Source organism: Anopheles arabiensis, chromosome 3 (genome assembly GCF_016920715.1).
Source record: "Anopheles arabiensis isolate DONGOLA chromosome 3, AaraD3, whole genome shotgun sequence".
Taxonomy (NCBI): Eukaryota; Metazoa; Arthropoda; class Insecta; order Diptera; family Culicidae; genus Anopheles; species Anopheles arabiensis.
The window spans coordinates 973861-1000099 of record NC_053518.1 but is presented as its reverse complement, the minus strand read 5'-3'; the positions used below and the strand labels follow the sequence as shown (position 1 = coordinate 1000099).

The window sequence follows — 26239 nt, the reverse complement described above, 5'->3', positions numbered from 1 at the left end:
TCGGCAGTAAGCGGCTGCAGGCCCCGAAGGCAAAAATCATGTATCTCTTCGAGTGCCTGCGCTGAGAGTGGCTAGCAAGTTTTGCCCCGAACCTGCTGCAAAGTTGTGGTTCTTTTTTGAGAACGAATGTAGGAGAAATAACTCAGGGACTGGAAATTCGTGTGTGCTTACCTTTTGACCGGTTTGTTTCAGATGCTTTCCAAAGAATTATGTCCGTGGCCATGGATACTTTAACGGTTTAGCATGGCTCTAAGTGGGATGCAAGAAACATCACTCGAGGAATATGTTTTAAAGTGTATGTTAAATTGATGTTCTGTTTGAAACCAATGTAAAACAATTCTTGACAATTAAACTTTTTCTCCGAAATGTGGTCTTAATTGTTTACCTTCAGCTCTCACACACTAAACGCAACAATCATTCATCTCAAATAAAGTCTCAATCACCTACACCATTCATTCTTAAACTTTACGCTCGAATTGTGCAAACCCGTCAGACCATAAAATAAATGCAAATGAAATTCGTAACTCTGCATTTTCCACCCATTCACTGGCAGAGAAAAATAAAACAATATTCACAAACGGGTTTATCCCGCCACGTCTCCCCGTTTGGGGTCTTTGTAAGAGAGAGCTTTTACACTGGAAACGTTGAGCATAAAGTTTCTACCAAAAGCAACAACCCGCTGCCTTCGAATAATGACGCTCGTCATTATCGAAAAGTTTCCTGCAGCTTTCGGCACGAGAGCAGAGCCAGTAGAGCAGTTCGCGTCATCAAAGCCTTAAACGGCGGGCTCGATTTTTAACAGTCACTTTTATTTCCATTCCCAGAGTTCTGAGACTGGTTAAATTGCATTCAAATTGGCTGTAAGTTTATGGCAACAGCTTTACCATTTTGCAGCAGGGCAAATATAATTTCTTGATGATTGAAGACGGCGAAGCGTCGAGTTAAAAGGGGCAATAGCTTATAATCTACTTTTTGAATTATCCTGATAATTTTGCAAGGCGCTTGCTTTCTGAGCGACGACTGTATGCATTTTATGTTTGAAACTGCGTAATAAATCTTAATAACATTACTAATCTCGTTGCAATATTCTTTCGTTTTTATACTTTCAGATAAGAAATAAAAAATGGTAGCCGATCTAAGTTGATAAAAATGGATTACAAGGAAATTATATTGCTACTAGTAAGTATGAACACTATTCCATAATTAAACGACATTTTTTTAAGTTATATTCACATAAAATACACCGATAAACGTACTTTAAAGTATGAGTTCATGGAAAATGTTTCGATTGCATGAGTGTTAGTAAAAACAAAGCTTACATAATGAACCAACAAAACACTCAATGAATCAGAATTAAATTAGTTATTCAACAAACAACGCTCATAAACAATCATACCCACGGCCAGCCCACGCCAACCATACGCTTCCTTTCATTAACGCCACCACCACCACCCCTGTGAAAGGTTCGTTAAAAACCATTCTCCAATCTCGGGCCAAAAACGCTGTATCCATCGCATAATGAACGTTCGCTGAATTCTAAAGCGACGACAGCGGCGCAAAACAATGTATCGAAGCTCGTGCCAGCAGAAGAACTAATTTGCGTTTGCTCGCGCACATTTGTTGATCAACAACAGCCAAACCCGGAGAGATCGAAAGTGGTGTCCAAATGATAGGCTTTTGTTTTTCCCGCGATTCACGCGCTTTTCCATTTAAATCGCCCATTTCCATTAGGGAGCTTATCGGGATGAGCAGCGCGAAAGAACAGACGCTACGCGTCTTTAAGCGCACGGTACGAAATGAAGCTGCTTTGTTGCGAGAAATGAGAACCTATTCGGCGGAAATGTTTGGTGATGCGCAAAACTCGGGCGTACTCGGGGTAGATTAAGGCGCACAATGTCTTCCGCAGGAGCAAGTTCACAACGGCACAACACAGAAACCGTGGTGGTGTCGTTGGTTGATGGTTTTTGATTTTCCACCCACTTGCGAATGGTTGAAGTTGAGTCGCGAACGAATCATTGGAGGAGGCTCAAACCGTTCTCCGGGAAGTGTACAAATATGCACAAACAATTCGCAGCAAATAGCGTAATAGATTTTCCTCAAAGTTATCCCGCGCTACACACTGTTTCCTAAAACAAGCGTAAGAGCAACGTCTCTTTAACGCGCTCGCATGGTGGGAAGAAAATAAAGCTAAACACAAATTTTATATCCTGTTTCCATCAGCTTAATCCCACTATGCATTGATTCTTGGGCATCCCATTGTTTGCTGTTTGATTCGTGTTCCACCGGGAGAGTTTATTTTTCCCTCTTTTCGGTTTGGAATTCGAATCAACAAACACAAATGCTTATCGCTGTCCAGCTGGTAGGATCAGCGTGGTGTTGCCGATTCCTGTGTTTGATATTCGTGTAAGGAAGCACACGATCGCAGTGCTCCCCCCGAAAGAATAACTAACCATCACGGGAAGGCGAATGGTGGACGCTGGCCGCCGGCCGAAACGATGAACAAATTAATCAAAGTTATGTAAATATTTACCCGCTTTATCTGATTCCGTCCTGTGCAGCGTGTACAGGTGTGGGGTGTGTGAGCGTTCAAAAAAATATTCCGGCGATTCCGTGTGCCATCGAAGAATGAAAGGCAAACGATATGAATTCGAACAACAACAATACAAACCAACATTCCAAACACATCTTCCACACCTTCCACTCTCGGTGCATCTCAGTCGGTTTATATAAAACAAAAAATAAATGAGAACGAATTAAGCGAAAACCAAATCCGAGGGATTGAATGTCAACAAAGGAAAGGCATGGGGGAAAATACCACCAAGAACCCGCGTGATGGATATGAGCGCTCGAATTGGGCACGTGATTCGTGGGAAAAGACGAAAAATGCACCACCTACATAGAGAGAGAGAGAGAGAGAGAGAGAGAGAGAGAGAGAGAGAAAAAAAGTCCTGGAATGTAGGTCGTCCGTATGCCGCGAGGATTACTTCCAGCGATGAAATATGGAAACGGGGCATTATTATAATTGCTGATATTTGTTGAATTAATTGATATTGGTGATGGGTGCCGATTTTATCTGGCTGAAATATGGCCAGTGACGTGGAGGACGAGTGGACGTTGGGTTGGGTAGAAAGAGCACAATGCAGTGTGCTTTGTTGAGCGGACCTTTCGAGAGAAGTTCATCCATCAAACCGCCGCTCGACGTGCTTTCGTTGAATGGTTCTTAATTCGGGAAATCCAGAATGCATTCTTTTCATATCGTTGCATCATAACTTGAGAGGTACTGTGCTCTTCAGAACATTGAAAAAATGAGGACGAATCACCCATTATTCAAGCCTTTACGTGGTCTAGAATGGTTGGAACTAGATTGATTTGTTTTATAAGCTAGAATTTTTGTCCCTATTCTCTTTTTTGTGGTTTAATTTGACGTACAACTGTACAAAAATGTATCAAAAAAACCTCATCAACGATTTATGATTCTTGTGTTTCCTGTAAATGTGTCTAATTCAACGAGAATTCTATAAGATAAAACTTTAAAAAATCACTCATTAAATTGAAAAAAAATGTCCATTTGCAAACTGTCCATGCTCACAGTGCGAACCTTTCCCTTGTTGCTTCATTGGCCCCACAATGCGTGTGCCAAATTTACGTGTATGTGTGTGTGTGTCTCCGGCATCCGATTCCGGGCGAATCGTGTACCTTTGCCACCAGCACCAGGGCGCACCGCACGATCGAGCCCCCGTTCCGAAAAGATACACAAAACAGATAACGCAAACAATATCATAGTATCAAATTGAAAGGGAAACATACCCACGGCCACAAAGCCTCGGGAGCGGGGGCTGGGAGGCCGCGGAGGCACGCTTCTTTGCTTGATCGTAAGCTGCAAAATCTGCACCTTCGTAGCCCGGGTGTATCGAGACTAAATGATGCCTCCCCAAAGTGTAAGTAAAAGCAAAATCTATGAACAGGTTAGCTTCAGAAATTGATAATCGAGCGGCTGTGTGTGTCTGTTCCGGGAGGGCCTGGGCCCAGAAAGGCCAGATCATCGTTCGTGTGCGTGCGTGTGTGTGTGTTGTTCGAAGTCGGAGGGCCGGATGGTTATGCTGGCGTGTAGCTTCGGTTCGGTAAAGTGCTATATTTTATGTGAACACAGCGTAGGCGAGCAGGCAAGTCTTTCGGATCGGGAGCTGATATCGTTGGATTGCTAAGCCGGGATAATGCGATTAACATGTTGTTGTACAGTTTAGCTTCATAATGAAAAAGACGCCAAGTGGGCTTTGTGGGCTGTAGCATGTGTGAAAGTTTTGTCTGCGTGTTTGTGTGTGTGTGTGTATGCTTAAGCAAGTGGTTCGACCATGCCTCTGCGTACGTATGTGTGCCTGCTCACTGGGACTATCTGGGGTTTGCGTGGAGTGTAATTTATTTTCCCTCCCTGCTGGGTTTCCATTTCCACATGATTAGGCAAATGAAGCTGATCATGTGCCTCTCCAGAGATCTATTTATTAGACGGAATGTTCCGTAGATTTTGTGTGAGAATAAAAATTGATAGTTTTTTAGATAAAAAGTATTACGAACCATGTTGAAATAAAGCATATCAACGTATTGCAAGCTATGGCTTGTATGCCATGTTCAATCAACTCAATCCGGTGCAGCATTAATCAAACATTGTAATGCTCTGTCGCTTAAAATAAACGGTTGTGTAATTGAAACCGCATTGACCTCGAATGTCCCCACCAAAAACCTGTCAACCACGGTGAATGACACTGAAACAAACCACCGCAAAATAACGTTGACACTCTTTTTTCATTTTCTGGCCTCTACTCACCCGCCCGGTCCTTGATTGCGTCACGAAAAGGTCTCGATTAAACCGAAACTATCACACGTCCTCGATTCGAAGAGTCGTTTTCTTTTTCGCTCTACCAACCCATTTAACCGAACGCTCACGTTTAGCCACATCATTGTACCGTTGCTTTCATGAGACAGGTAACAACACCCACCCGCTGCTAAAGCGAGAAACCTTCCCATCCCTAAACAAACACATTCCCTTTTTAATGGAACGTATGGGACTCGTGAGACTTTAGCACGTTGCGTACTAAAATTTGATATTCGATCGATTTAACGACCGTTTTGCCACACCAATCAAAATCTCTACCTCTACGTTTTTATCCTCCATCCTACCACATTGGGTTCTCGCCGTCTGCAATACACACATAAGTGCACAACCACACACGTAGGTGTATCCTTCCCCGCACGCGACTGTCAGCGGTTGTAACGTTTCATCGGCATCCTTTCCGCATGCCGGGGACGGTTGGAATTTGGTTGCGCATTTCACTGCTGCGAGATGGAGCTGACTTTCATCATGTTTGCAAATTTGCACCCACACCCCTATCAGCTTTCGTCCCCCCAATACGAGGCATTGACGCAGACACGGTGGCGTCTTAAATGTTTTAGTATAAATTTATGTAAGTAGCTCCTCGATCTCTCTCTCTCTCTCTCTCTTTCTCCCTCTCTTTGTTTAACCACTGTTCCCCAACACAACACCACTACCACAGTGTGGCCACGGCTTGACAACTAACCTTCGAACAACTTGATTTTGCTCGCACAACCACCATCGCCACCACCACTAGCACCGCCATGGTTAGCAAAAGTGACGGTGGCGATTGTCTTGGGTTAAAAGATGATAAGATGAACCGTGCCGTCCGCTCATGGTTTGCTTCTAGCAGCTGCAACGAGCGCTTACACACACACTCATACACACACACCTACACTCAAATACAACATGTTCATGTTTATGCTGCTTGCGAAGTGTCATTAAGCTGCGAGAGGGTTCAGCTAGTAGCTGTCGTCTTGTAACGACGCTGACGACGACGAGGGGGTAGAATGAAGTGTTGGGAAACCTCCCATAAGAGTACCTTAACCCCATCCTCGTAAGTCCGCACTTTCATAAAGACGGGGCGTGCGTTGTCGGAGTGGGTTATATAATTTTTATGAAGTGTTTACTGTGCTCGCTGCTGGGCGTACAGGAGACAATGGCGAATGACTTTGTTTGAAAATGCGAGCACGTGTATCCCGCCGGCAGGGAAAATTAAAACACATTACGCGCACACAATCCATCCGAAATGGCGTTATTAAAGGCAGGCAGCTTGGATGAAATCTCTGTGAAACTTCGTAGCTCGTGGTTCATAACGCTTGCGGTGGCGGTTGGAGGCGGGGCCGGATCTCATCATGCTGATGGTCGATAAATATTAGCTAAAAATGTTCAAATACAATCCACCCGTAGATGGTTCATTAACCGGGTTGATTGTATTTTAGGAAAGGTTAAGGCGTGCACGACGATACGATACGTTTCGCATTCTCCCCGTAGCGTTGTTTATTTTAAATATTCAAACCATTGAACTGTTGTAGGAGGCAGTACAGTGCTGTCGTCTGCTCGTTACTTGCGTGAAAAACCATGCGTCTCCATTTCTTTAAAGTACTGGGCGTCTCCATGATTTTTCCATGCACACAGAATTTGATACAACATCCGAACCGTTATTCGAAGACAAAAACTTCCTCACAACAGTTTGATTTATTTTTACGGTTCTTATCCCTCCCATCGATGCTCCAAAATCCTACTCCATAAACAAAGGTTTAAACTACAATCACGATTTCACGTTCGCTGCTTTTCCAAACCTATCGAACTAACTTTTATCCTTTCCATCATCATCATCATCGCAGCTACCACATCAATGCCTGCGTGACTTTTCACTTCCTACTGGGAAGACAGTAGCTCAGCCTGGTTACGCTAGAACGAGCCGACCGCCGACCCGTCACCCAGCCCAATTGTTCCGATTTCGGAGTGAAATGATTATTCAAATCCGTTCACAAGTGCGAAAATCCGATAGCCTTTGCACCCGTTTCCCTTCTTCGCGGGGCACACTAATGGCAATTTTTTAAATTGGGTTGGATCCTACAGCGCGGACACTCGCCGGGCCGCGCCATCATCGACATAACCGTTTGTGCCGGTGAAGCATAACGATTGTTTTTCTTCGGCCAGCCCGCCAGCCCACCCTGTACGGCAGTTACGAGTCGTTATGGTTGGCTGGCTGGTGCCGACGCTTCGCGTTTTCCATCCAAAAATTGTCACTTAGCGTGTTTCCGGTTCAGGATCGCCTGAAAGTTTAATCTTTCGCCTAATGGTTCCGGATCGTACTCAATTTATCTCGCCGTACCTTGTTCGACGTCCGCTGCTGCTCGTTTCGCCGTTCGGTGTGGATAAAAAGTTTCCCGTCTCGTAGAAGGGGTAGTGGTGGGTACTCGTGGGATGGTTTATCTTATCACTACCAAAACTGTGTATTTCTTTGGGCTTTTTGGGGTGGGAAATTGCTGTTGACAAGTTGGTTGATTATTCGGTTTTCCTCATTTCGTGAGACGGTTTTGACGTGCCTGTCGTCTGGTGATGGTAGCGGTTTTATTGAGTTTACGCGGAACATTGTTTTAAAGGGACGAATGGGACACATTGGCTTTAAGAAAAGGTTTTGAATGTCTTTTGTTTTCATTTTTATATCAGATTCAAACACTGCTTCTTTCACTTGTCAACTGATCTACCAAGAAAATATCAATTACGCTACATTACGACATTGCCCTTGTATCAAGCTTTATAATATATTTTAAAGCAACATCTACCTTTCTCAAAAAGGTTGTGAATAGTGAAAAAAGCGTTTAAATTGGCAGAATTTTCAACAAAATAAAGCACCAAAGAATACGTCAAGAATGAAACTTAATACCACCACACCCGGTCGGATTCTTCCTACATTGCTACGAATATATTTACTCTGGTTTGCCCCCGGCACAGCAAGCAGATCGTATCAGGACGTTCAGGTACTGCAGCAAAACTCACACACCAACATACATCCTCTTTACACATCTTTTTATTCATTGGAAGTGATTCCGGGGAAAAAAGTGTCGTCACATGTTCTGCCTGCTCTACAGCTCTGCTTGACAAGAGCACGATTGGCATCAGCCGAGCGAAGAAGTGGAGTTCTCCTTCAAAAATTTGAATAACGTCCCATTCTAACAGTAATACGACGATCAATTTTTGGGCCAAATTTCCATAGCGAAATTAAGGTGTACGCGAACAAATGATGTTGCTTTCCACATCCAAAAAAAAAACCCGCCTTACTCTCGCCTACACGCGACGAACTTCATTAAGCACTCGACAATCGTTGCTCCATTTTAGACGTTACGTGAAATTGTCATACATGCTCTCGGGTAAGAATGAACAAGGCACATTTTATCCCACCCTTTCCCCATTCTTCTAACAAGAGCATGTGTGTGTGTGTGTGTGTGTGTGTGAAAAGTACTTTTCCTTCGAGTGCACACAATCAAGTGTCTCTCTAGTGATGAAGCTTCAGTGAAGTTGCGCTCTCGAGGCGTACGGTTATTACTCTCTTCCACTTTCTTCCAAAAATGCACCCCGTGCCGACGCCGCGATGGCTGCACAGCGCCTCGAAAGGTGAAGGACACTTGATACGCGCGACCTTTGTTACGTTGATTGTTGCTGTACATCATCGGCTGCACAACGGGAGACAGGTTGTCAAACGGGTTGCAACGTTTCTAAATTATGCTCAAAGTATTACATGACGCTTGTCAAAATATGGGCTTGGGTGAATTATGCACCCAAGAAAATGGAACTATAATCGAGCCTAACAAGCGTCTAGATGGTGGTTTCAAATTCAATAATATGAGCAAGGATTACGTTTGGGAATATTGTAATCATTGTATCATACGAAAAAGTCTTAATGAATTTCTCAATAAATGAAAGAGTTTTGCTAAGCTCAAAAACAAAATAATTTGCACTTATTTTTATCACTTTTGATAATTTTTGATACATAAATAATTATTTCGATAACGAAAAGATGGAAATTTTGTTTAACATTCCTAAGTATTTGTGTGCAGAATCGTCGCATATACATATACTGCATACTTTACTGCAAAAGGCTCAATGTCACTTGATTGCAGCGCGTTATTTTTATTCGTTTCTTTCGAACCCATCCCGATCGAAGTATGGCGTCGTGTAACGTTTGGATAACACATTTTCAAGGCTGTCCATGCTAAATATAACGTCCCCACAATGAACCATTCACGCGGACGGAGTGTTGTTCTAAATTATGCACCACCATTTGCCGAAGCCCAATTGCAGACGGTACCTTCTCTCGAGCGAACCATCGCTCCTCGAAACATCTGTGTACATTATGTTTCTTTTGTTCCTCCATGTGTGTGTGTATCTGGGTGTGTTTGTTAAGTCCCCAGTACCTAGTAACTGCCGCATGTCGTTCTTCATTAGCAGTAATGTGAACTTTTCGAGCGACATGGAAGCCCCCGAACCGATTGTTGTGTTTTGCAGACCGGTCAGGTTCGTCAAATAGATGAATTTCTACGGAGCGGCAGAAACCGAGGAACCCGCAGCACTGGAAGACCTACACTGATCACACTCATTTGTTCCGTAATCGTCAACCCATCGTCATTTTGGTTTGAATCGACCGAAAGTAACGAGCGGTAACGGTTGGCTTTCCCTCGCATGTTACTGTGCTGCGGTAGCGAGTACACCAACAAAGTACTGCCGCAACCTTTCCCACCACTCCCATGGGCAAACAATTCAGTACAATCCCCTCTCTTCCACCCGAAACAAATCCCGTGCCCGCGTACAAAACCCGTGCACACAGAGGGAAAAAGATTGATAAATAATTTACAAACACTGTCAGCCTCCGTCAGTCAATTAGATGGGGAATGTTTCGCATCGCTTCCCGTCCAGGCGCGACTATTTTCCGTGTCCCTTCTACCACCTCTCCCAATCCTCCCCTTCTCTGGAATGTGTCCTGATTCATCCATCCAAAACATGCGCTCGCTCGGTTCCTGTGTCCTGTGTCGCCGCTACGTTTTCGGTCGGCTCTTTCCTCGGTTCGGAGTGCCAACGGTGGCGAGAGTTTCTACGGCCCAAACACCGAATGGCATCGTCTCCATAATGTATTAACTTTTATTCCAGCCAATCTCGTTGGCCTCTGGTGCCTGCAGAGGCGGCTCGCACTCTGGTTGCTGCTGACACTTTTCCCGCTTCAGCCCAACCAAGCCAAGCGGTAACCGGGACGATGCTTCTGCACCGCACAGCGGACAGGTTTTGTCTGAATTGTTTTTTTTTTTGTTTTTGCTTTCCGAGGGATTTTGGGAGTCTCTCGACCTCCTCACCACGTCCCAGACCCTTGAGCGTTGATAAAAATAAGTGAACCAACTCCGAATAGTCACTCTTGGAGCTTGTCATTGTACCGTGGGAGGGGTTTTCCCTCCCGCAAAGCAATGGTGATGGGGACGATACACGACAACAATCAAACAGCAGCTCGTATTACCCGTAGTTCACTGCTGGCAGCACATAGGCAGAGCACACCTTCCATTGGGTACAGTTCTATCTGTATTTTTTTTTTCTCGCTTTGCTCTAGTTTTCCAAGATTCCAAGTGCCTAGATTTTACTATTTTCTTTCTACCAAAACACACCATGCACCTTGTGCCGTGACATCAGCGCACGAGCACGAAGCTCTTAAAATTCTATCAAATATTTAAAATCAATATGCACGTGCGAAGCGAAAGTGAGATGTGCATTGGGATTTCGGAGGGTGTCGTTGGGTTGGGCGTGTGTGTGTGTGAGAGAAGTCTTCGCCCAGAGCCTTTGACAGGGTTTATTTGATTATTTACTACTGTAAGCAAGTCAGCGTCGAAACGGTTCGGATCGGATTAAGGCGAGTGCTTTGGGGACCGTATGAGAACATTCGCACGGTGAGGAGCTGATAGTTTGATTTGGTGTTTGTTGTGTGTGTGTGTTTGTTGTTTGATGTTGTCTCGACGGTGTCAACGTATCTCAAGCGATGTGCTAAATTATATTCCTAATCAGATTATCAATGTGGCAAAACACTAAAACTGTGTTGCTTAGGTGTGATCATCAAACGCTTGATATTTGCACTTCACTTTCTATACTCTTATTTGTTATGTTATTGTTTTGATAGTTTTTCCAATAAATTGATCTAATATTTTTAAATACTAATCGATCCGTTCGTTCTAAGTCATTTTCTAGAGTTATATCGTTCTCCTAAAAGGCCATTAAGACGGCAATCTTAATGTCTGTAAATGGCAGTACATTGACATAAAAGCGAATCATGTGGCAAATTATCGCACGAATTACATGCCCGTTTGGCACCCCCTTCCTTTGATGGCACTCAATACCCCCAAAACAACACGATCCTTTCGCTGTTAACACGCTCCACATCTTGTACACCCGAAAAGTGAGCCAAAAACCAATGCGAAGAGGCTCGCTGTAAACCATTAGCACTTCGCATGGCACGCACGCGTTTGGCACTGTTTCTTTACATACTACGCACAGTCTCACACACCCCACACACCCACAAAAAGCTCCATCTTTGCCACACGAGCGTAAAAAAGCCCACATAAGAAAGGGTCGACAATTTGCATAACATCCAATCTACAAAAATTCACATCTGCTTCGGCGTCACGGGTGTCGCCTGCTACAACGAGGTCGTCCGTTTGGCAGTTCCGTTTTCCCTGTTTCCCCGTGGTAGGCTGTTTGGTCACATTTAAACTGATTAAAATGACCCTATGTTGTTTGAAAACATTGTTTGCACACCCTTTGGCGAAGGTCGATTTGAGCGCAAAGTGGCCTTGCGTAAATGTCAGCCTCCCCGCCGGTCACTGCGGGACGGAACCTACGCGGAATGTGAACAGACATCCGGGAGGGAACCGATCAGTCGGAAACACGGCAACACATCCGGGGCGTAACAGAAAAAAAAACACCGGGGATGAGGAAAGTGAACAGGATCCCAAGGAAAACCTCTTTGGTAAGAGAAAGAGTGAGCCGCCTGGACACGAACTTTCACTTCTGCGCCACGTCCAGCGCAAGGGGAAATTGGATTAGGATGGTAAACTTTGGGCTCATTTTTCCCGCATCTGCAAACCTGACCGAAAGGCATTGCTCCCGGGCAGTGGCCGGGCGCTGCCAAAACGAAAATTAAATATTCAAACCAATGTGGCTAATAAAATCATGCTAACTTTTAATAATTGATAAAATATTCATTACCTCCATCCCTTGCTGGGCGGGTGGCAAACGGGAAGTCGGGGCTGTGTTTCCCGAAAATCCTAATGCTACCACCCAGTGTTTGTGTGTGTGTATGGGCACACGTGTGTGTGTGTTTGTGTACCATGTTTAAAGATTGCGTATTTAAACGAGATAAAGCTGAACGAGCTGAAAGCCTCCGGGGATTTTTCCAGCCCCGAGGAAAAAAGGGAAAACGCGCCAGATGAAACCAAAACAAGGAAAACTCCGAGCGGTGTGGCCTACCGACGGAATACTATGGTCGGATAATCCAGTACGAACGAAAAACACATAAATACGGACGAGTTGTTGGTGGAAAGTAAAACTCCCCTCCAAGCATCGCACACCCACTCAGCCAACACAGCAGCACATATCTCCTCAGGGAGTGTATGTACCTGCGTGTATGTGTGAAAAGTATCTGGCGGAAAAAGGATGAATGGAATATTTCATCCCGCACTCGGGGCCACACGCTTTCCCTGCTGCCCGGTTTCGTTTGATGTGGAGCCACAGAAATGAAGCTGTTGATAAAAAGCTCGATATTTATAATTACATTACAGCATCGATTGTGCATTGAATGTGGCGAATTGGGTTGAAGAGAGTGAATGGTTGGTAATGGTAACGGCAACATGTTGAGTCGAGCGACTGGAAGGAAGGAAATTTTAATCTCTTTAGACCGATATCAACAACGGGTACGCTTGTTGCGTTTAATTGCTACAGAAATGTTGCTCGTTTTTATTACTCTGAACTGTACAGCATGTATTTAACTATTTCGGGAAAAACGCAACAATTAAAGGAAACCCATGCTGCGTAAAATTTGAGGAATCGTTTACGTTATAAACACACATGTTAATGATTTTAAGCCTTTTTGTTTGCAGAATCAATTAATATAATCAACTTAAGTTTACTTTACACCGTAACACTGATTACATGACTATTTTCTTGAACTTATTATACCTCTGCAATACTTTCCTCTCAAGCAATGAAAATCACTTACACCAAATTCACCGCTAAAGCAACTCAAACTTTTCCACTTTATTAACCTTCCCGAAATCCCGACTGAACTGAAGAAGATTGTACTTATCCCACTGTGTGCAGCGACACTTCTACCGCTTTAAAACTGCAATTTAAATTACTTGACATTTATGAAACAAACGAAACCGTGCACGCACGTGCTACTGGGAAACTTTCACGTTTTCCCAACGTAATCTAACTTGTGTAGTTACTTTCCAGTTTTGTTGTGCCCGGGGAATGTTCTGTCTCAGCGTTGGCTCCCTTCGCTCGACAAAAGCGCTCGAAATAAACACTTGGGAAAACAACCGGGTGGCAAAACTCACTTCTCGTTACGAAACGAACTTTTCATCGTCATCGTTCATCGGCCACCGTAAAACAAAACTGTTCTCGAGCACTTTTTTTTCGCGCCCCGGGCGACGTATCTCCTCGAAGCTCGAGAACGAAAAATTGCATCGTCGTCGTAAACCATCGCAGCCCTTCCCTCGCTCACAGTATGCTGGGCCGCTGCAGAGTTTTATGCTTAATCATATTCATGAATTTTACTACTCAAAGTGGAAAATATAATAAAAACAGAATAATGCATCTCGTGCCAGGGTGAGGCGTTCGAGCTACTGGAATGGGCAACATGTGGGACAGACGGACGGGACACGGTGAAGGATTGAGCGGTCCCGGTGGCACGTGTGACATGCAAAACGAAGTTCAATCCCGTCACTCACTCGGGCTCTCGTAAAGAAACGTGTGACGAGAGCGCTTGATTCAAAGCAGTGACAGTAAAATGATTCACAACAAAGTGCAAAATTCACAAACAACTTTATATGCAATGTTTTTCCTCGCCGCCCCCACCGGTCCCGAGCTGAGCAGGTGGTAATGTTGTAATCATGGGAACGAGCCGGCGTGGGACGAATGAAAACGAATGCGAAATGAATCGCTGGGTGGCGAATGGGTGAAGAGATTACGACGCACATGCAGTACCACGAAGCAACATTTGAATGAGAATCGTATTTTTTCTCCACCGTTTCCCACCCAAACCCTGTTGGGCGACGCGGGCAGATATTTTTGGAACGTTGTACTGTAACGATACAAAATGTAAAACAAACATAACATCCTCACCCATGCTGCGTGTTGTTGGCAAATGTTTCACATTCCACGAGACTAGCCTGCTGGAATAATTGCACTATCACGTCCACCGATCGGTGCAACTGATTCCGATACACCGGACGGACCGGGAAACGGGCGAAAAAAATGAAGCATAAAAACACGATACAGAAATATATTGCTCCCCGTTACGATTGGCTCGATCAAGACCAACAAATCAGCGTTGAAGTGGAAATCGGTCCGCTTCGAGGCGAAGGAAAAATGAGTGTCCATAAGCTACGCCCTTCGTTAGTGAATCAATGCCGCACTGGTAAGGGTTGGTACGAATTGATGCCACAAAAGGGGGAAAGTAATTAATTTACTGGCTTACTAAAGCGCTGAGCATAGGGTGTGTTGAACTCGGTAACCAATTTGTGTGTTTGGAGCTTTTGAGTTGGGCGGCTAGTTTTCAATGGGGGAATAATTTGTGGAATGGAGAGAAAAAACAGACAAGTCAAGCGTCGAAATGTACAATAATTGAACAGCTTGTTACAAATTGCGCCTAGCAGTATGTAATCGGCGAAGCATAAGCGACTGGATAGGCGAATTATTTGATTGCGCTTAACGATCGATCGAAGTTTCGTAATTGATATACAAAAAAAAGACATTTAAATTCAAACCCCTATTCATCGTTCACCTTGTTAAACGCTATAAATCATTCCAGTTTCTAATACGGGATAAGATCTACTCAATTGGGCGCTATTAAAAATTTGTCCCAACCACACAGTCGGATGGTCAGGGCCAACAAATAATAATGAAAATAAAAAACCCAACGCCAATTCAACGAGACCAAGTAAATGCACCGTCGGATAAGATAAGGATGCTTCCACTTCGTTCGTTGGCAAAAATATGAAGAAGCGTATGGTTCATAATACCGACTCACTTATCTTGCTCCCCGAGTGCTTCCCCAAGTGGCATCCCCCGTGCTCGGTCTCCCTCCTTATTTCCAAGGACTCACGTACACACCTGTGAAAAGAGCCAAGACCATCGAACTGCACCGGAGTAACCGCACTATCGAGTGCTTTTCCGTTGCTTTTATGCCACAGTGCACGCGCGGGAAAAAGACAGATCGGAAGAGTCTATTTTAAAAATGTCCTCGCCCTTGCGCCTCGCTCGCTGCCGGCGCGTAGCACTGGCACTGTGAGAGGTCGAGTGTGCCGGAATTCGAACGCCGGAAAATGAATGGGAAATAAATCCCGCCAGCAAAATGGCTCCGGTTTTGCGATAAGAGAGCGACCGATCCATTGGGGCTGTTCGGTGCTGGGTGGCCGGAATGTGGTCCGGACCGTACCGAGCGAGGAACGTTGCAACGGTAGACGGTGCTAGAAGTGCTTTCCGGAGTCGTTCCGGTGCTGCACGCCTTTCAACCTTCAATTCTCCCACTCTCCGCCTCCCCACTCCTCCGATGGTGCAGGTGAAAGTGATTCAAACAACCGCATCGTGGCATACCTACAACCGGTGGCCTCCTCCCCCCCCCCCCCCCCGTGCCCTGCAGCTCGAGTGCCCTTTATCCAAACACTTTTATGTAAATGCTATTTTTGTAAAGTGAATGTGCCATAGATCTGTTTGCCCGACCTGACGGGGAGCATGGAACGGTTGCCATCGTTCGACTGCCGATTGGACGTCGCTGTTTGCCAAGTGCCAAGCTGCTGGATCAACTCGATGACCACTTTTCGCAGTCATCTAGTCGTTCGGCAGGGGCCACAGCGGTGAGAGCCGTTTCTCTGCCACCACTGCACCGAGTTTAGATATCCCATATAATTGACATACTCTCGGGGTACTTGAGACACGACTGATCCAAGAGGGAACCATTTCCCCAGCACCCATATTTACATTTTCAATCTCGCATACTGATTCAAACACAGTATAATAATGTGTGTATGAGTGTGAAGTTGTGTGTGTCCGAATGTGGCTTGTGCTCGTTGTACTCTGGGTGAGACCGCTCAACACCTGGAAGGCTAGCCCATGACCAAACATAAGCTAGATTTCCTTCCGGTTCCGGTTGGACTTGTCCATGAAAATGGAATATCTGAATTAATATGAATTAGTCTGATGCTCAGCGTTTTAAGTGGAATGTTGAATTGCCTATGAAATTTCGATGTTTTAGTGTTGACAATTTAAATTTTGGGAAATGATTGCCATACATAGACGTAAAAGTTGTCGATAATGTCTCACACAACAACGATTGTTAAATAAATAAATACAGTCTGCGCTAAAAATGACGCTAGTTCAATACGCTTAAAATGACATAAAAACATACTGTCAAGTTCTCAGTTTATTGGTCAGTTTCCATAGATTGTTAGGTGACTTTCACATGAATGATGCATGAGTTGAACTTCAAAGCATCAAATGCACCGCAATCAATTCAATCTATTCAATATTAATTATACCAGCGGGCCTGTGGTTTATGATAACTAAAGTAGGCTGTAGTATGATTCCTGCTGAGCCTGCTGAGCCAGATTACTCGGTTCCATGGAACTAGACTACGAAAAGAAAGCTTTAGAATGATGTTGAGACGTAAATTCATTTTCCAACAATATTTAAAACTATTGGCTATTCTAGCGTAATGTTGCAATGGTTCAGCCTATCAATTGTTGTGCTCATCAAACACCACCAGTGCGATGGCGTTTTGACAGAATATTAACAAACACACCATTCAAATTACAATCAGAATGTTATGAAAACTCAATCACTCAACCGGTTTGAAAACAATTGCCGACCCTTGTTGACTGGGGCGTGTTAAAACGCAAGTAAAGCATGCCTTGCGGATGGTTACGATACAGCCTTCCCGGTACGCTATCAACGATGAAACCGACCCGAGTGTCTGCATTTGAGGCCAACTATCTAATGAAGAGCCCATCCCTGAAGAGCTCTACTGGTACTGCGGGAAACTATCATCGACCTATTCAGTTCGAAACTCAACACGTTTGAAGTCTGGTTTGGGCATGTTTCAATGCTTTTGTGCACGCCCTCTGTCACCGTGATGGGATGCTCTGGAGCGTCATCAAAATTATCTGCCCATGGGTCGGAGCGTTACGTTATTCTTGGTTCGGGTTAAGCCGTTCCCACTTGAAAGTGTCCATTCCAACGGTTTGCCTATACGAAGCGGGTGACGGTTAAACGAGCGCGCAGATAAAGTCGGCAATGAATGGAAGGACAGGACGAAAAATAGACAAAAAAGAGAAAAAAGCTGTTGGTTATGATGGAAAACCGACACAACTCCATTCAATAGCCACTCAGCTTCGCCATCTTCGTCAACCGGTGCCATGGTCACTCAAACGATCCATCCCTGTAGCCATTCCAAACCCAGGCGTGATGAGCAGCAGTGGCAGCAGCGAAGGAAAGCAAAAAAAAAAAACTCATCACCATTCATTGGCACTTGCTACAAAATCATAAATCATGCCCCAAAGGCTTTCGAGAGCGAGTTATCCGACCGGATGCCACCAGAAAGCCCACACAGAAGAGGCGTCAAAAATTACGTCCCAAGCAAATACAATGCTCATCCGGGATTCAGGTGGAGCGTTTTCGGCGAAACCCCTCAGATGCCTTTGCATACAAGCCTCCAGTCAGCCCCGTTTCGATAAAGGATATCGATATCATGGTACCAGCAATTGAACGCTTTCACGTATTCTTCATCCTCACCTGACGCACAAGGATGACGAGGCTTGTCGTTGTATGGGAATAATTCGTTTTTAGGGATTTTCACAATCCATCGATCGTTACGGATAGGCTCTAGAGCTTAGTAGAGCTTCACCGCCATTCCAGCGAGAACAGTACAAACCCTTCATGGTGGAAGATGCTACTTTAAACCGAAAACTAACTGTCATCCCTTCCATCCATGCTTCTGTTTGCATCATCATCATCATCATCATCATTGGCACCGGTAGCAACACACTCCGATAGGTTCCTGAGTATTATCAGCATAACCACTAAGCGTATCTTCACACAAGAGAGCCCAATGCTTTCCTCATTTGCGATGGGTTCCGCATTCTTCAACAGCTGGCAACGAACGTAGCCTGCCTTACTGCTTCAGAAAGGATACAACATGTGCGCTACCTGGGCACTTCTTCCTCGCCTCCCCGAACACCACCGACACCTGCCGTACAGAAGAGAATGTTGCTCTGTCACGTGTATCAATCACATCAACCGAAACGGAAGTGCCAATGCCATTTATCGAGCGTGCTGGATCAAAGCATTCCATGTCCTATCGCACCACACAGCAAAAGGAAAGGTTAGCTTTTATTTTTCTTTTGCTCCCGCTGTGGCTTTCTGGTTCTGGAATCGATTGGAGTGCCCCGGCCCAAACCATCCTAAGCACACCCGGCCAAGAGCACCAGGTGTACTCGCAAAGCTGTAGGTCAGCCCCGCAGGGTCCGAGGAAGAAGCGGAACAAAAAGCCACTTCAGCGCAAAGGCTTTCCGTATACTCTCCGAGTGATGCTGCATGCACAAGCTTTCCTTTTTTGCATTGATTTCAAGATACCGAGCGGCATCGCCTCATCATCGGGGACTCTTGGACTAACTTTTGCTTTCCCTATACCCAGGCACGTCCCAACGATGCAATTGGAGCGAAACTGGACTCATAATTGAATTGTGTATCTTCGGTTCCGTCCTTTCCATCCAGCCGTCCTCCAAGCTTAGCTTGGCCCACACACACACAGAGCTCTCACAGATCGATGAAATGATTCTCTTGCGTCTGAGACCTTCACTTTCCATCAGCTTCGAAGCGTAACGACGCAGCTCTTGCCCCAACACGACCCACAAGAACCGAGTTGTTTATGTTCTTTTACCTTGTGTTGTTGTATTCCTCTTATCCTTCTCGATGGTGAAGCAGAGAAGTTTTACCGTTTGTCTTGATTCTCGCTGGAAGGTAACAATGCCATCGGATGCACTTCTTTCAATATGCTTACGGTAGATTTTCTGCACGTGTCATTGTTTCGATTTGGTGATGGTTTTGTGGAATGGCTTGATGGCGTTTGCTCGCCGAGGGAATGACGATCTGCAAAGTGATGCATACCAAACGAGCACAACCACATACTTTCGATATCAAATAGACTTTTCAATTTGTTTGCCCATCGGGAGATTCGATCCGCTCCGAAGGGGTGGTTGATACTGCACAATGAGATGAGCAAGACATTTCTTATCGTCTATAGAATGTATGTCTCTGTTAAAATCAATGTTGTATGGTTTTAGCGTATTCGTATCGGTATCAAGACAAATAATACACGTCTAAGAGTATGCAAACTGTAGAACATTATTTGCTTATTGTAATTTTCAATGTTTATTTGCTGACGAATATCTATCCTTTCCAGTGCATTACAATCAAATCATTTCTCACTATGATGCCTTTGAGTCTATTGGAAACAGTTTCCTCGATTCTATGCCTATCTAGTTCAGTCACATACCACATTCATCCATTACTGCAATTTATACCTACGCCTAATGTAATGCAATTACAAGCAGCTTAACGCGCTCGTCTTGCTGTCTGCTATCTTAGCCCCCTCCCCACCATCTACATCAGCACACGAAATTGTTTAATTAGCCAGAACCGATCGAATGACCGTTTCTAAGTTTCTAACACCTCCACCGGCATGCATGAGCCTTCCATTTTCACATAATTGATATTTCGCTCGCTGCATCTACACTCCACACGCCACTGCACTACCGTACTCGAGCCAATCTCGATGCTTCAGCCTCAAGGAGGCTTATCGATGGCATGGCCACCACTAGCTTGCACGGGCCACATGCACAAGCCACTTCCCGGGTACTGTTGCTTGCCTTTGAAAGCTTCCACATAAAAGCCCCCAAGAAAGCGGTACCGTACCGTAGTCGGGCAAAACCTCAATCGTGCGGTGCAACGACTCGAAGTGCATATTGAATCAATAATACCGAACAAGCCGGAAAGTGCATTGGCTTTGCTGCTTTGGCGCGTTGTGTCTTTGCGCGATCTTTATATTCGCCGCTTCGTTCCGCCGGCGTGCAGCAGCAGCAAAAACAAGATCAAGTACCCGTGCCAACCCGTGTCGAGTAAGAAATGTCACATTAATGCCAAGCGAATGAGAAGTCCTCCACGGCCAGCCGGGCGGATGGCGTTCAATTAACAGCTCCCATCAATGAGAAGTCAATTAAGCGCTCAAGCCACGGCAAATGCCACCCGGGCATCGTGGCCACTCGCAGACGTTCTGCAGCAGCTGCTGCTGCTGTGGAGGATTTTCGATTATTGTCAGCTTAAAAATCAATTAATTTAGTTTATTTTCCAATCAACCTCTCCAACCCGAACCTCGCCCGCATCTTTCTTCGGCGGCTTCCGTTTATTATTATTTTTCTCCGTGTTGCAATTGCAACAACCGACAGTTGAGGTTGATTTTCCTCATTTCGACTGTGCCACGGTTCCTAGCCAACTTCAGCTAACGATATAACGGGTTTCTCGCTCTCTTTTTCTCTCTTTCCAGTGTCTGATCCTAACGTTGGCCAAGGCAACACACAAAGATAACCGAGGTGGTTCGAATGAAACCCTAAGCACTTGGTCACCGTCGGGCGTAGATTTGGAGGATGAGGACGACGAGGAGGTACAGGTAAGAATGTGATTTGAAAAAGTGAACCGAAAAAAAACACATGCAGACCGAGATGCTTCGGAAGTACGGAAAGGTGGCTCCAATTTACCTCACATCGAGATGCAATTAGTCCTGAAGCTGGTACAGTCGATTTAGTTTTCCGATTATCAGAACATCGACGAGGTGGTTATGGACTTTTCTTGGATTTTGTCTCTTAGCAAGAACAGCACAGTGGAGCTTTGATTTTAATTCAAGAACAGATTGTGAGCTGTCTTTCCTTTCCGTATTTAAAGTGTAAAACACACATGCATATTGTTCCATTATCATCAAAACTAGTACATGTAAACTTCTTCTTTTAAACCTCCATATATCAATCAACATTCCCATCATGAGACGTCCTTATCGATCTGCTGACTAATACTGAATTCAATCACTCCGATATTTTCCACTTCCCTGCTGATCGCAAGAATTTCCACTCGATTTACGATACTTTTCTCTACACCATCTATTTTGCCAGAAACGAGCCAAAGCTCAAGGTTGGTCATCGTGGACGGAATGGTCAACCTGTTCGCGTTCGTGCGACGGTGGCGTTGCGTACCAGCTGCGCCGGTGTCACGCACCCCACGGCTGCAAAGGCGACGCGGTGCGGTATAAAATCTGCAACATGCAGGTAGGAGCGCTACTCCCACACCCATCCATCGTGCGGCGGGTCTGGCGAAGCGTGCATAATTGTAATTGAGCATAAATCTTCATTTTTATCTTCTTTTTTCGCTCTCTCTCTCTTTCCCCACTCTTCACGCTGCGCAGCCCTGCCCGGAGCAGCAGGATTTCCGCGCCCACCAATGCTCGGCGTACGATGACGTGCCGTACGACGGTGCGCTGCTGAAGTGGACCCCACACTACGACTACTCGGAACCGTGCGCCCTCACCTGCCGGTAAGTGCTCGATTTTTCAGCTCCCGTGCCGCTCGCATGGACAGCTTTTGGGTCGTTCGCCTCTTTTCCTGGAAGAAAAAATATTAAGCCTTGTCCGCCTGTCCGCGTTTCTGGCAGCAAAAACGCACAATAGATGAAAATATAAAAAAAGACGGCGACGCCACCACGACACGCCGAGGCCCGCCGGAAGATCGTAATTTTTCGACGAATTGTAACGTCTCAGTTACGGTGTGTGCGCTTGTTTGCACGGGTGACGGAAAAGCTGCGAAAGCAAAATAAAAAGCAGCATGCCTCAGTAGCTGCAGCTAGAATGCTGGAAGGAGCGGCACGATCTCCGCGATTCTGGGAAGAGATGATGATGAAATTCAACAGTCTGCTCATAACTTGTAATACTGGGGTATCAAACAGTGCCGGGACAGTCACAGTTTACGCGCCTTCACGGTTCCCGGCAGCACCGGAGCAGCACGGACGAGACGCACCGTTTTTATGTTCGCTCGTGAAAGTGCCAGCTTAAAACAGGGGAAATCGTGCAAGAATTAAATGAATTAATTCGCTGTAATTTTCAATGCCGAGACTGCATGCGGAAGAGGTTGTTGAGCTCATAAAAGTATTGTTTATAAATTTACACAGCTTGTAAAACATGAAGTTGACCAAGCTAGAGCATCCTGCTTTAATGCTTATCGCTGTGTTTCGGGCAATCTTTTAGCGTCTTTATTCTGATTGTTCCGTCCGTAGAAGCACAAATCCTGATCCTGACTCATCCCGACACAGCACATTAACAAATTGTTTGAAAGATTAAAACGAACCATTTCATCTTGGATCGCGCATGCGATCGAGAAGAAATTCCCCGTCCGTCCGTTCCGCGCCTAATTCAATCAAACTCAATCTTGCTAATTAACTTTTATCATCCTTTGAGCCGACCCAGGGCAAACGATATCCCGACGTGCAGTCATCTGGCAGAAATCAATTATTCTTCCCCTGGTACGGCTGCCTCCTTCACTAAAAGCAAGTGTTCGTACCTTTTTCGGTTGGTTCTTGGCTTTTCGCTCGGCTAAAAATAGAGCGCATACCCGTATCCGGGATTTCTGGAGCTCGGCATTGGGGTTAGGATCCCGTACCTAGCTCCACTCCACCATCCCATCGAATCTATCGATAACTGGCCGATAAAAGAGCATCGATCCTTCCGGGAATACGGCGTAGAACATTCAATTTCTTGCTAGCGATAGCTTGCCCCTCCGCTCACTCCGCTCGTGCTCCACCGCGTCAGCGACATTCATCATGAACTTTCCCGGTAAAAAGTTCCATCCAGCGTGCGGAGGAATGATTTAAGCCTCGGTTTAGCGAGGCTGAAAGAAGGTTCACGCGCGAAACGGCCAGCGACGCAACGGGTGCTCACAAGGTTGCCCAAGGTTCCCGAAAAACCAGGGGGAAAACTTTTCGAACTTACTCGCTTCGATCAAAGACACTCCTCCGGTGGAATGTGGCCGAGTTCGCTACCTTCTTATCTTGCCGAGACGCTCCAGAGGCAATGATATATCACCCGCTGGCTGCAAATCTCTCCCGCTGTCTCTGAGGATGCTGTGTAGGCAGCGTTTCAACCAGCTATTCACGCGTGCATTCGATGCATGTGAAGGTGTGGGGATGCTGGGAGGTGGAGCGTCGATTAAGTCGATGGATCATAGCAGCAGCACGGAGGTATTTGGGAAAGTACGCCGATGTTCTTCCACCTGCAGGCTGGAAATGCTTGAATTCTTGATAGAGAATGAGGAAAATGTTGGTGTTCAAGAAGGATGTTCGGGTATGATGCTTAAAAAGAGCCTTATGCAAATAGAAATATGATTTCTTAACATTTATGTCCTTGCATTGAGCTAGTTTGATAACAGAAAATATGATATTTAAAATATTGTGCCACCCTTTTGCATCTCTAGAAGTATTTCATTATCGTCAAATACGCTTTAAATGTCAGCAGTATTTAAACTACGACAACTGACTGTCAAAAGTAAGCAAGATTTAAAAAATGCACCTAAAACCTCTAGCGTCATTCGAAAGACATTCAACTGCATGCATTTGTAAAAGAAGCACCGGCTAAGCTCTTGCCACTTCATGTAACGACTTTGCGCAAACCAACGATTACTTTTACTTTGGCAAAGAGTCTAAACTATGCAAATGAATTTAATCTCACCCCCATCCAGCCCCCGAAAGCTCGGTTAAAGTCCCAACCCCAACTGCGCTTACCCAAACTCAATGAAACTTTGTTTATTTCAATGAACAGAAGACCATCAGCGTGTTGATCTTGGGTGGCAAACTTTGGTCAATCTTTACTCCATCGCTCAAACCACACCGCTACAAATTCGCCCCCTTTCCTTGCGCGCCCGTCTTGCGCACAAAAAACGGGAACGAATGAGACAAACTGCAAGACGGAGTCGTCTATTGCTGCAGCATCATTAAAGTGCAGCTCTGCAGCACCGGTGACGACGAACTAATGAATCTACTTTCAGCAAATGCAAGTTTTATGCTTCTCTTGTTTAATCTCGTACAACCATCTTCCCTCCCCGAGCTACGATCGTGATAGAGCGTGTTCGCTTGTTTCGACAAAACTTTATCTGGAGACGCTCCCCACTAGCACTCTGGCCAGCACCTGGCACGTAGCTTACACTGCTGACCATCATAAATCCGATCCGCTGGCGTTGGCGGTGAATCCGACAAATCCGCCTAATGCACCGAATGGGGACAAACTGTAAAGGGGAGAAAAACGGGGTGGACACAGTTCCCCTTTTTCCACCAGTCCAGTCCGTGTCGCTTCACACGTTCCCTGTTATAACCTGTTTTAACAACTTTTTCTTTGCCACTTCAATCGTTCCAGGGGCCGACCTCAGCACCTGCTGGAGGATATGCCGGATTCGGCCGGTGCCGGCGACTCCTTTCCCATCAGCGACGACGAACCGAGCGTCATCGTGCAGCTCTCCAATCGAGTGCAGGACGGTACCAGATGTCGCCCGGGCAGTCTCGACATGTGCATCCAGGGAAAGTGTCAGGTAAATGCAAAGATCTCCTCTCGCTTCTCTGCTTGTGTCCTGCACAGTGCGCACCTTATCGGATTCCCGCTGATCATGGTCTAGCAGAGCTGGGACGAAAGTGGGACGACAACCCCTCTCCTGTACCATCGTTTCGTCTCGCTCTCCCTGAAGTAAGAAAGAATGTAAAGCAGTCAAAAAAGCGAAGCGACGGATTTACAACAGTTTCTTCAGTTTCTCGGCTCACAAAAAGTTGTTCCATTCCATCGCTTTGCTTCTCGGTTCATGAATCTCAACTTCAAGGTGTAAGAAGAAATGTAAGCTGGTGCATGCTTTGTGCGGCAAAACTTTACCCAGCGAGCACACTCAGGCCAGGATCGTCGCCCAGCTGAAGGCCTTGCAGCACTCCGTCCCAGCACGGCCGTATCGAGCTGCTACGGTCAATAATTTCCACGCCCGTTGGTTCGGTATTGTGTTGCATACATTGTGTTGCAGGCCAGGCACGAGCTTTCAATGCGACGAATAAAGCCACAACTTTCCAGTTCTCCTCTCTCTCTCTCTCTCTCTCCCATTCCTTTCACTGCTCCCGGGTGTGCTGCTTTGTCAAGTGGTTCTGTCATGGTGCAAAGTTTTTCGATTAATGCACGAAACTGTCCCGCTCATGTTACAGCAAGAAGAAGGTGCCCCATCGAAGCCGATTGTTGTGGTCCACGCCTAAGACATACGCCATCAAGACTTTTCCCCGCGTAATTGCCGGCCCATCTAGATGAAATGTTTGATTTACATGATCACGTAGACGACGATCATAATGATGATGATGGTGATGATGATGACACTTGGTGTCGGGTCACCTTTGCCCCCGGCAACAAAAGGCTTCCGGCGAAACATATTGCCGGCATAGAGGCTATAGGTAATGGCCTATTCGTGCCCTGGCGCACCACATGAAAGCCAAAAGACGACACCCCAATACGTCTGCAATCACCGAAACCCCCGTCTCAATGTCTACACCCCGACGATGTGACGATGCGTGTGTGTGTATATGTGTGTGCGAACCGAAAATGGAAAAGCGTTCCATTCGACACCATTCTCAGGGAGTGTGGAGTGTGGTTTTCCATCGAATATCGACTGTGAATAGAGCACCGGGCAAAGGGTCTTTTATTCGATACGTTGCTGGCGTGGAAAGCTTGCTGTCTCCCATCCATCCCTCCTGGGGCAGAGTGATAGTTTTTCCCTGAGGTAACCGCAGCATGAAACCGACCAACCGAGTCAAGGTGACGACAGTATGTGCAAAACGTTTCGCTTTTTCTAATACCCCCTCCTCGCTGTGTATGTGCGCACGTCGTGTAGCCAGCAATGGTATAACTTTAGGCGTCGTCTGTCCTTACACAAAAACACCAGCAAACCGGCTATTCTTCCGTTGCAAAACTGTGAGACACATGGCACTTATCAGCAGCACTGGCTA

At 45.7% G+C, this 26239-nt stretch overlaps 1 protein-coding gene across 5 annotated transcripts in view; it reads left to right on the top strand.

Annotated features, from left to right (window-relative positions):
• The window catches only part of LOC120900798 (protein madd-4), a 123115-nt gene that overhangs the window by 73407 nt on the left and 23469 nt on the right, over positions 1–26239 (top strand). For all 5 annotated transcript variants that reach the window (XM_040308269.1, XM_040308268.1, XM_040308267.1 and 2 more), the window contains exons 3-7: positions 1110–1179; positions 20727–20849; positions 21346–21498; positions 21636–21763; positions 24627–24798. In XM_040308269.1, the coding sequence (XP_040164203.1) occupies positions 1150–1179; positions 20727–20849; positions 21346–21498; positions 21636–21763; positions 24627–24798 (606 nt within the window). In that variant the 5' untranslated portion in view covers positions 1110–1149. The remainder of the gene's footprint in view (positions 1–1109; positions 1180–20726; positions 20850–21345; positions 21499–21635; positions 21764–24626; positions 24799–26239) is intronic.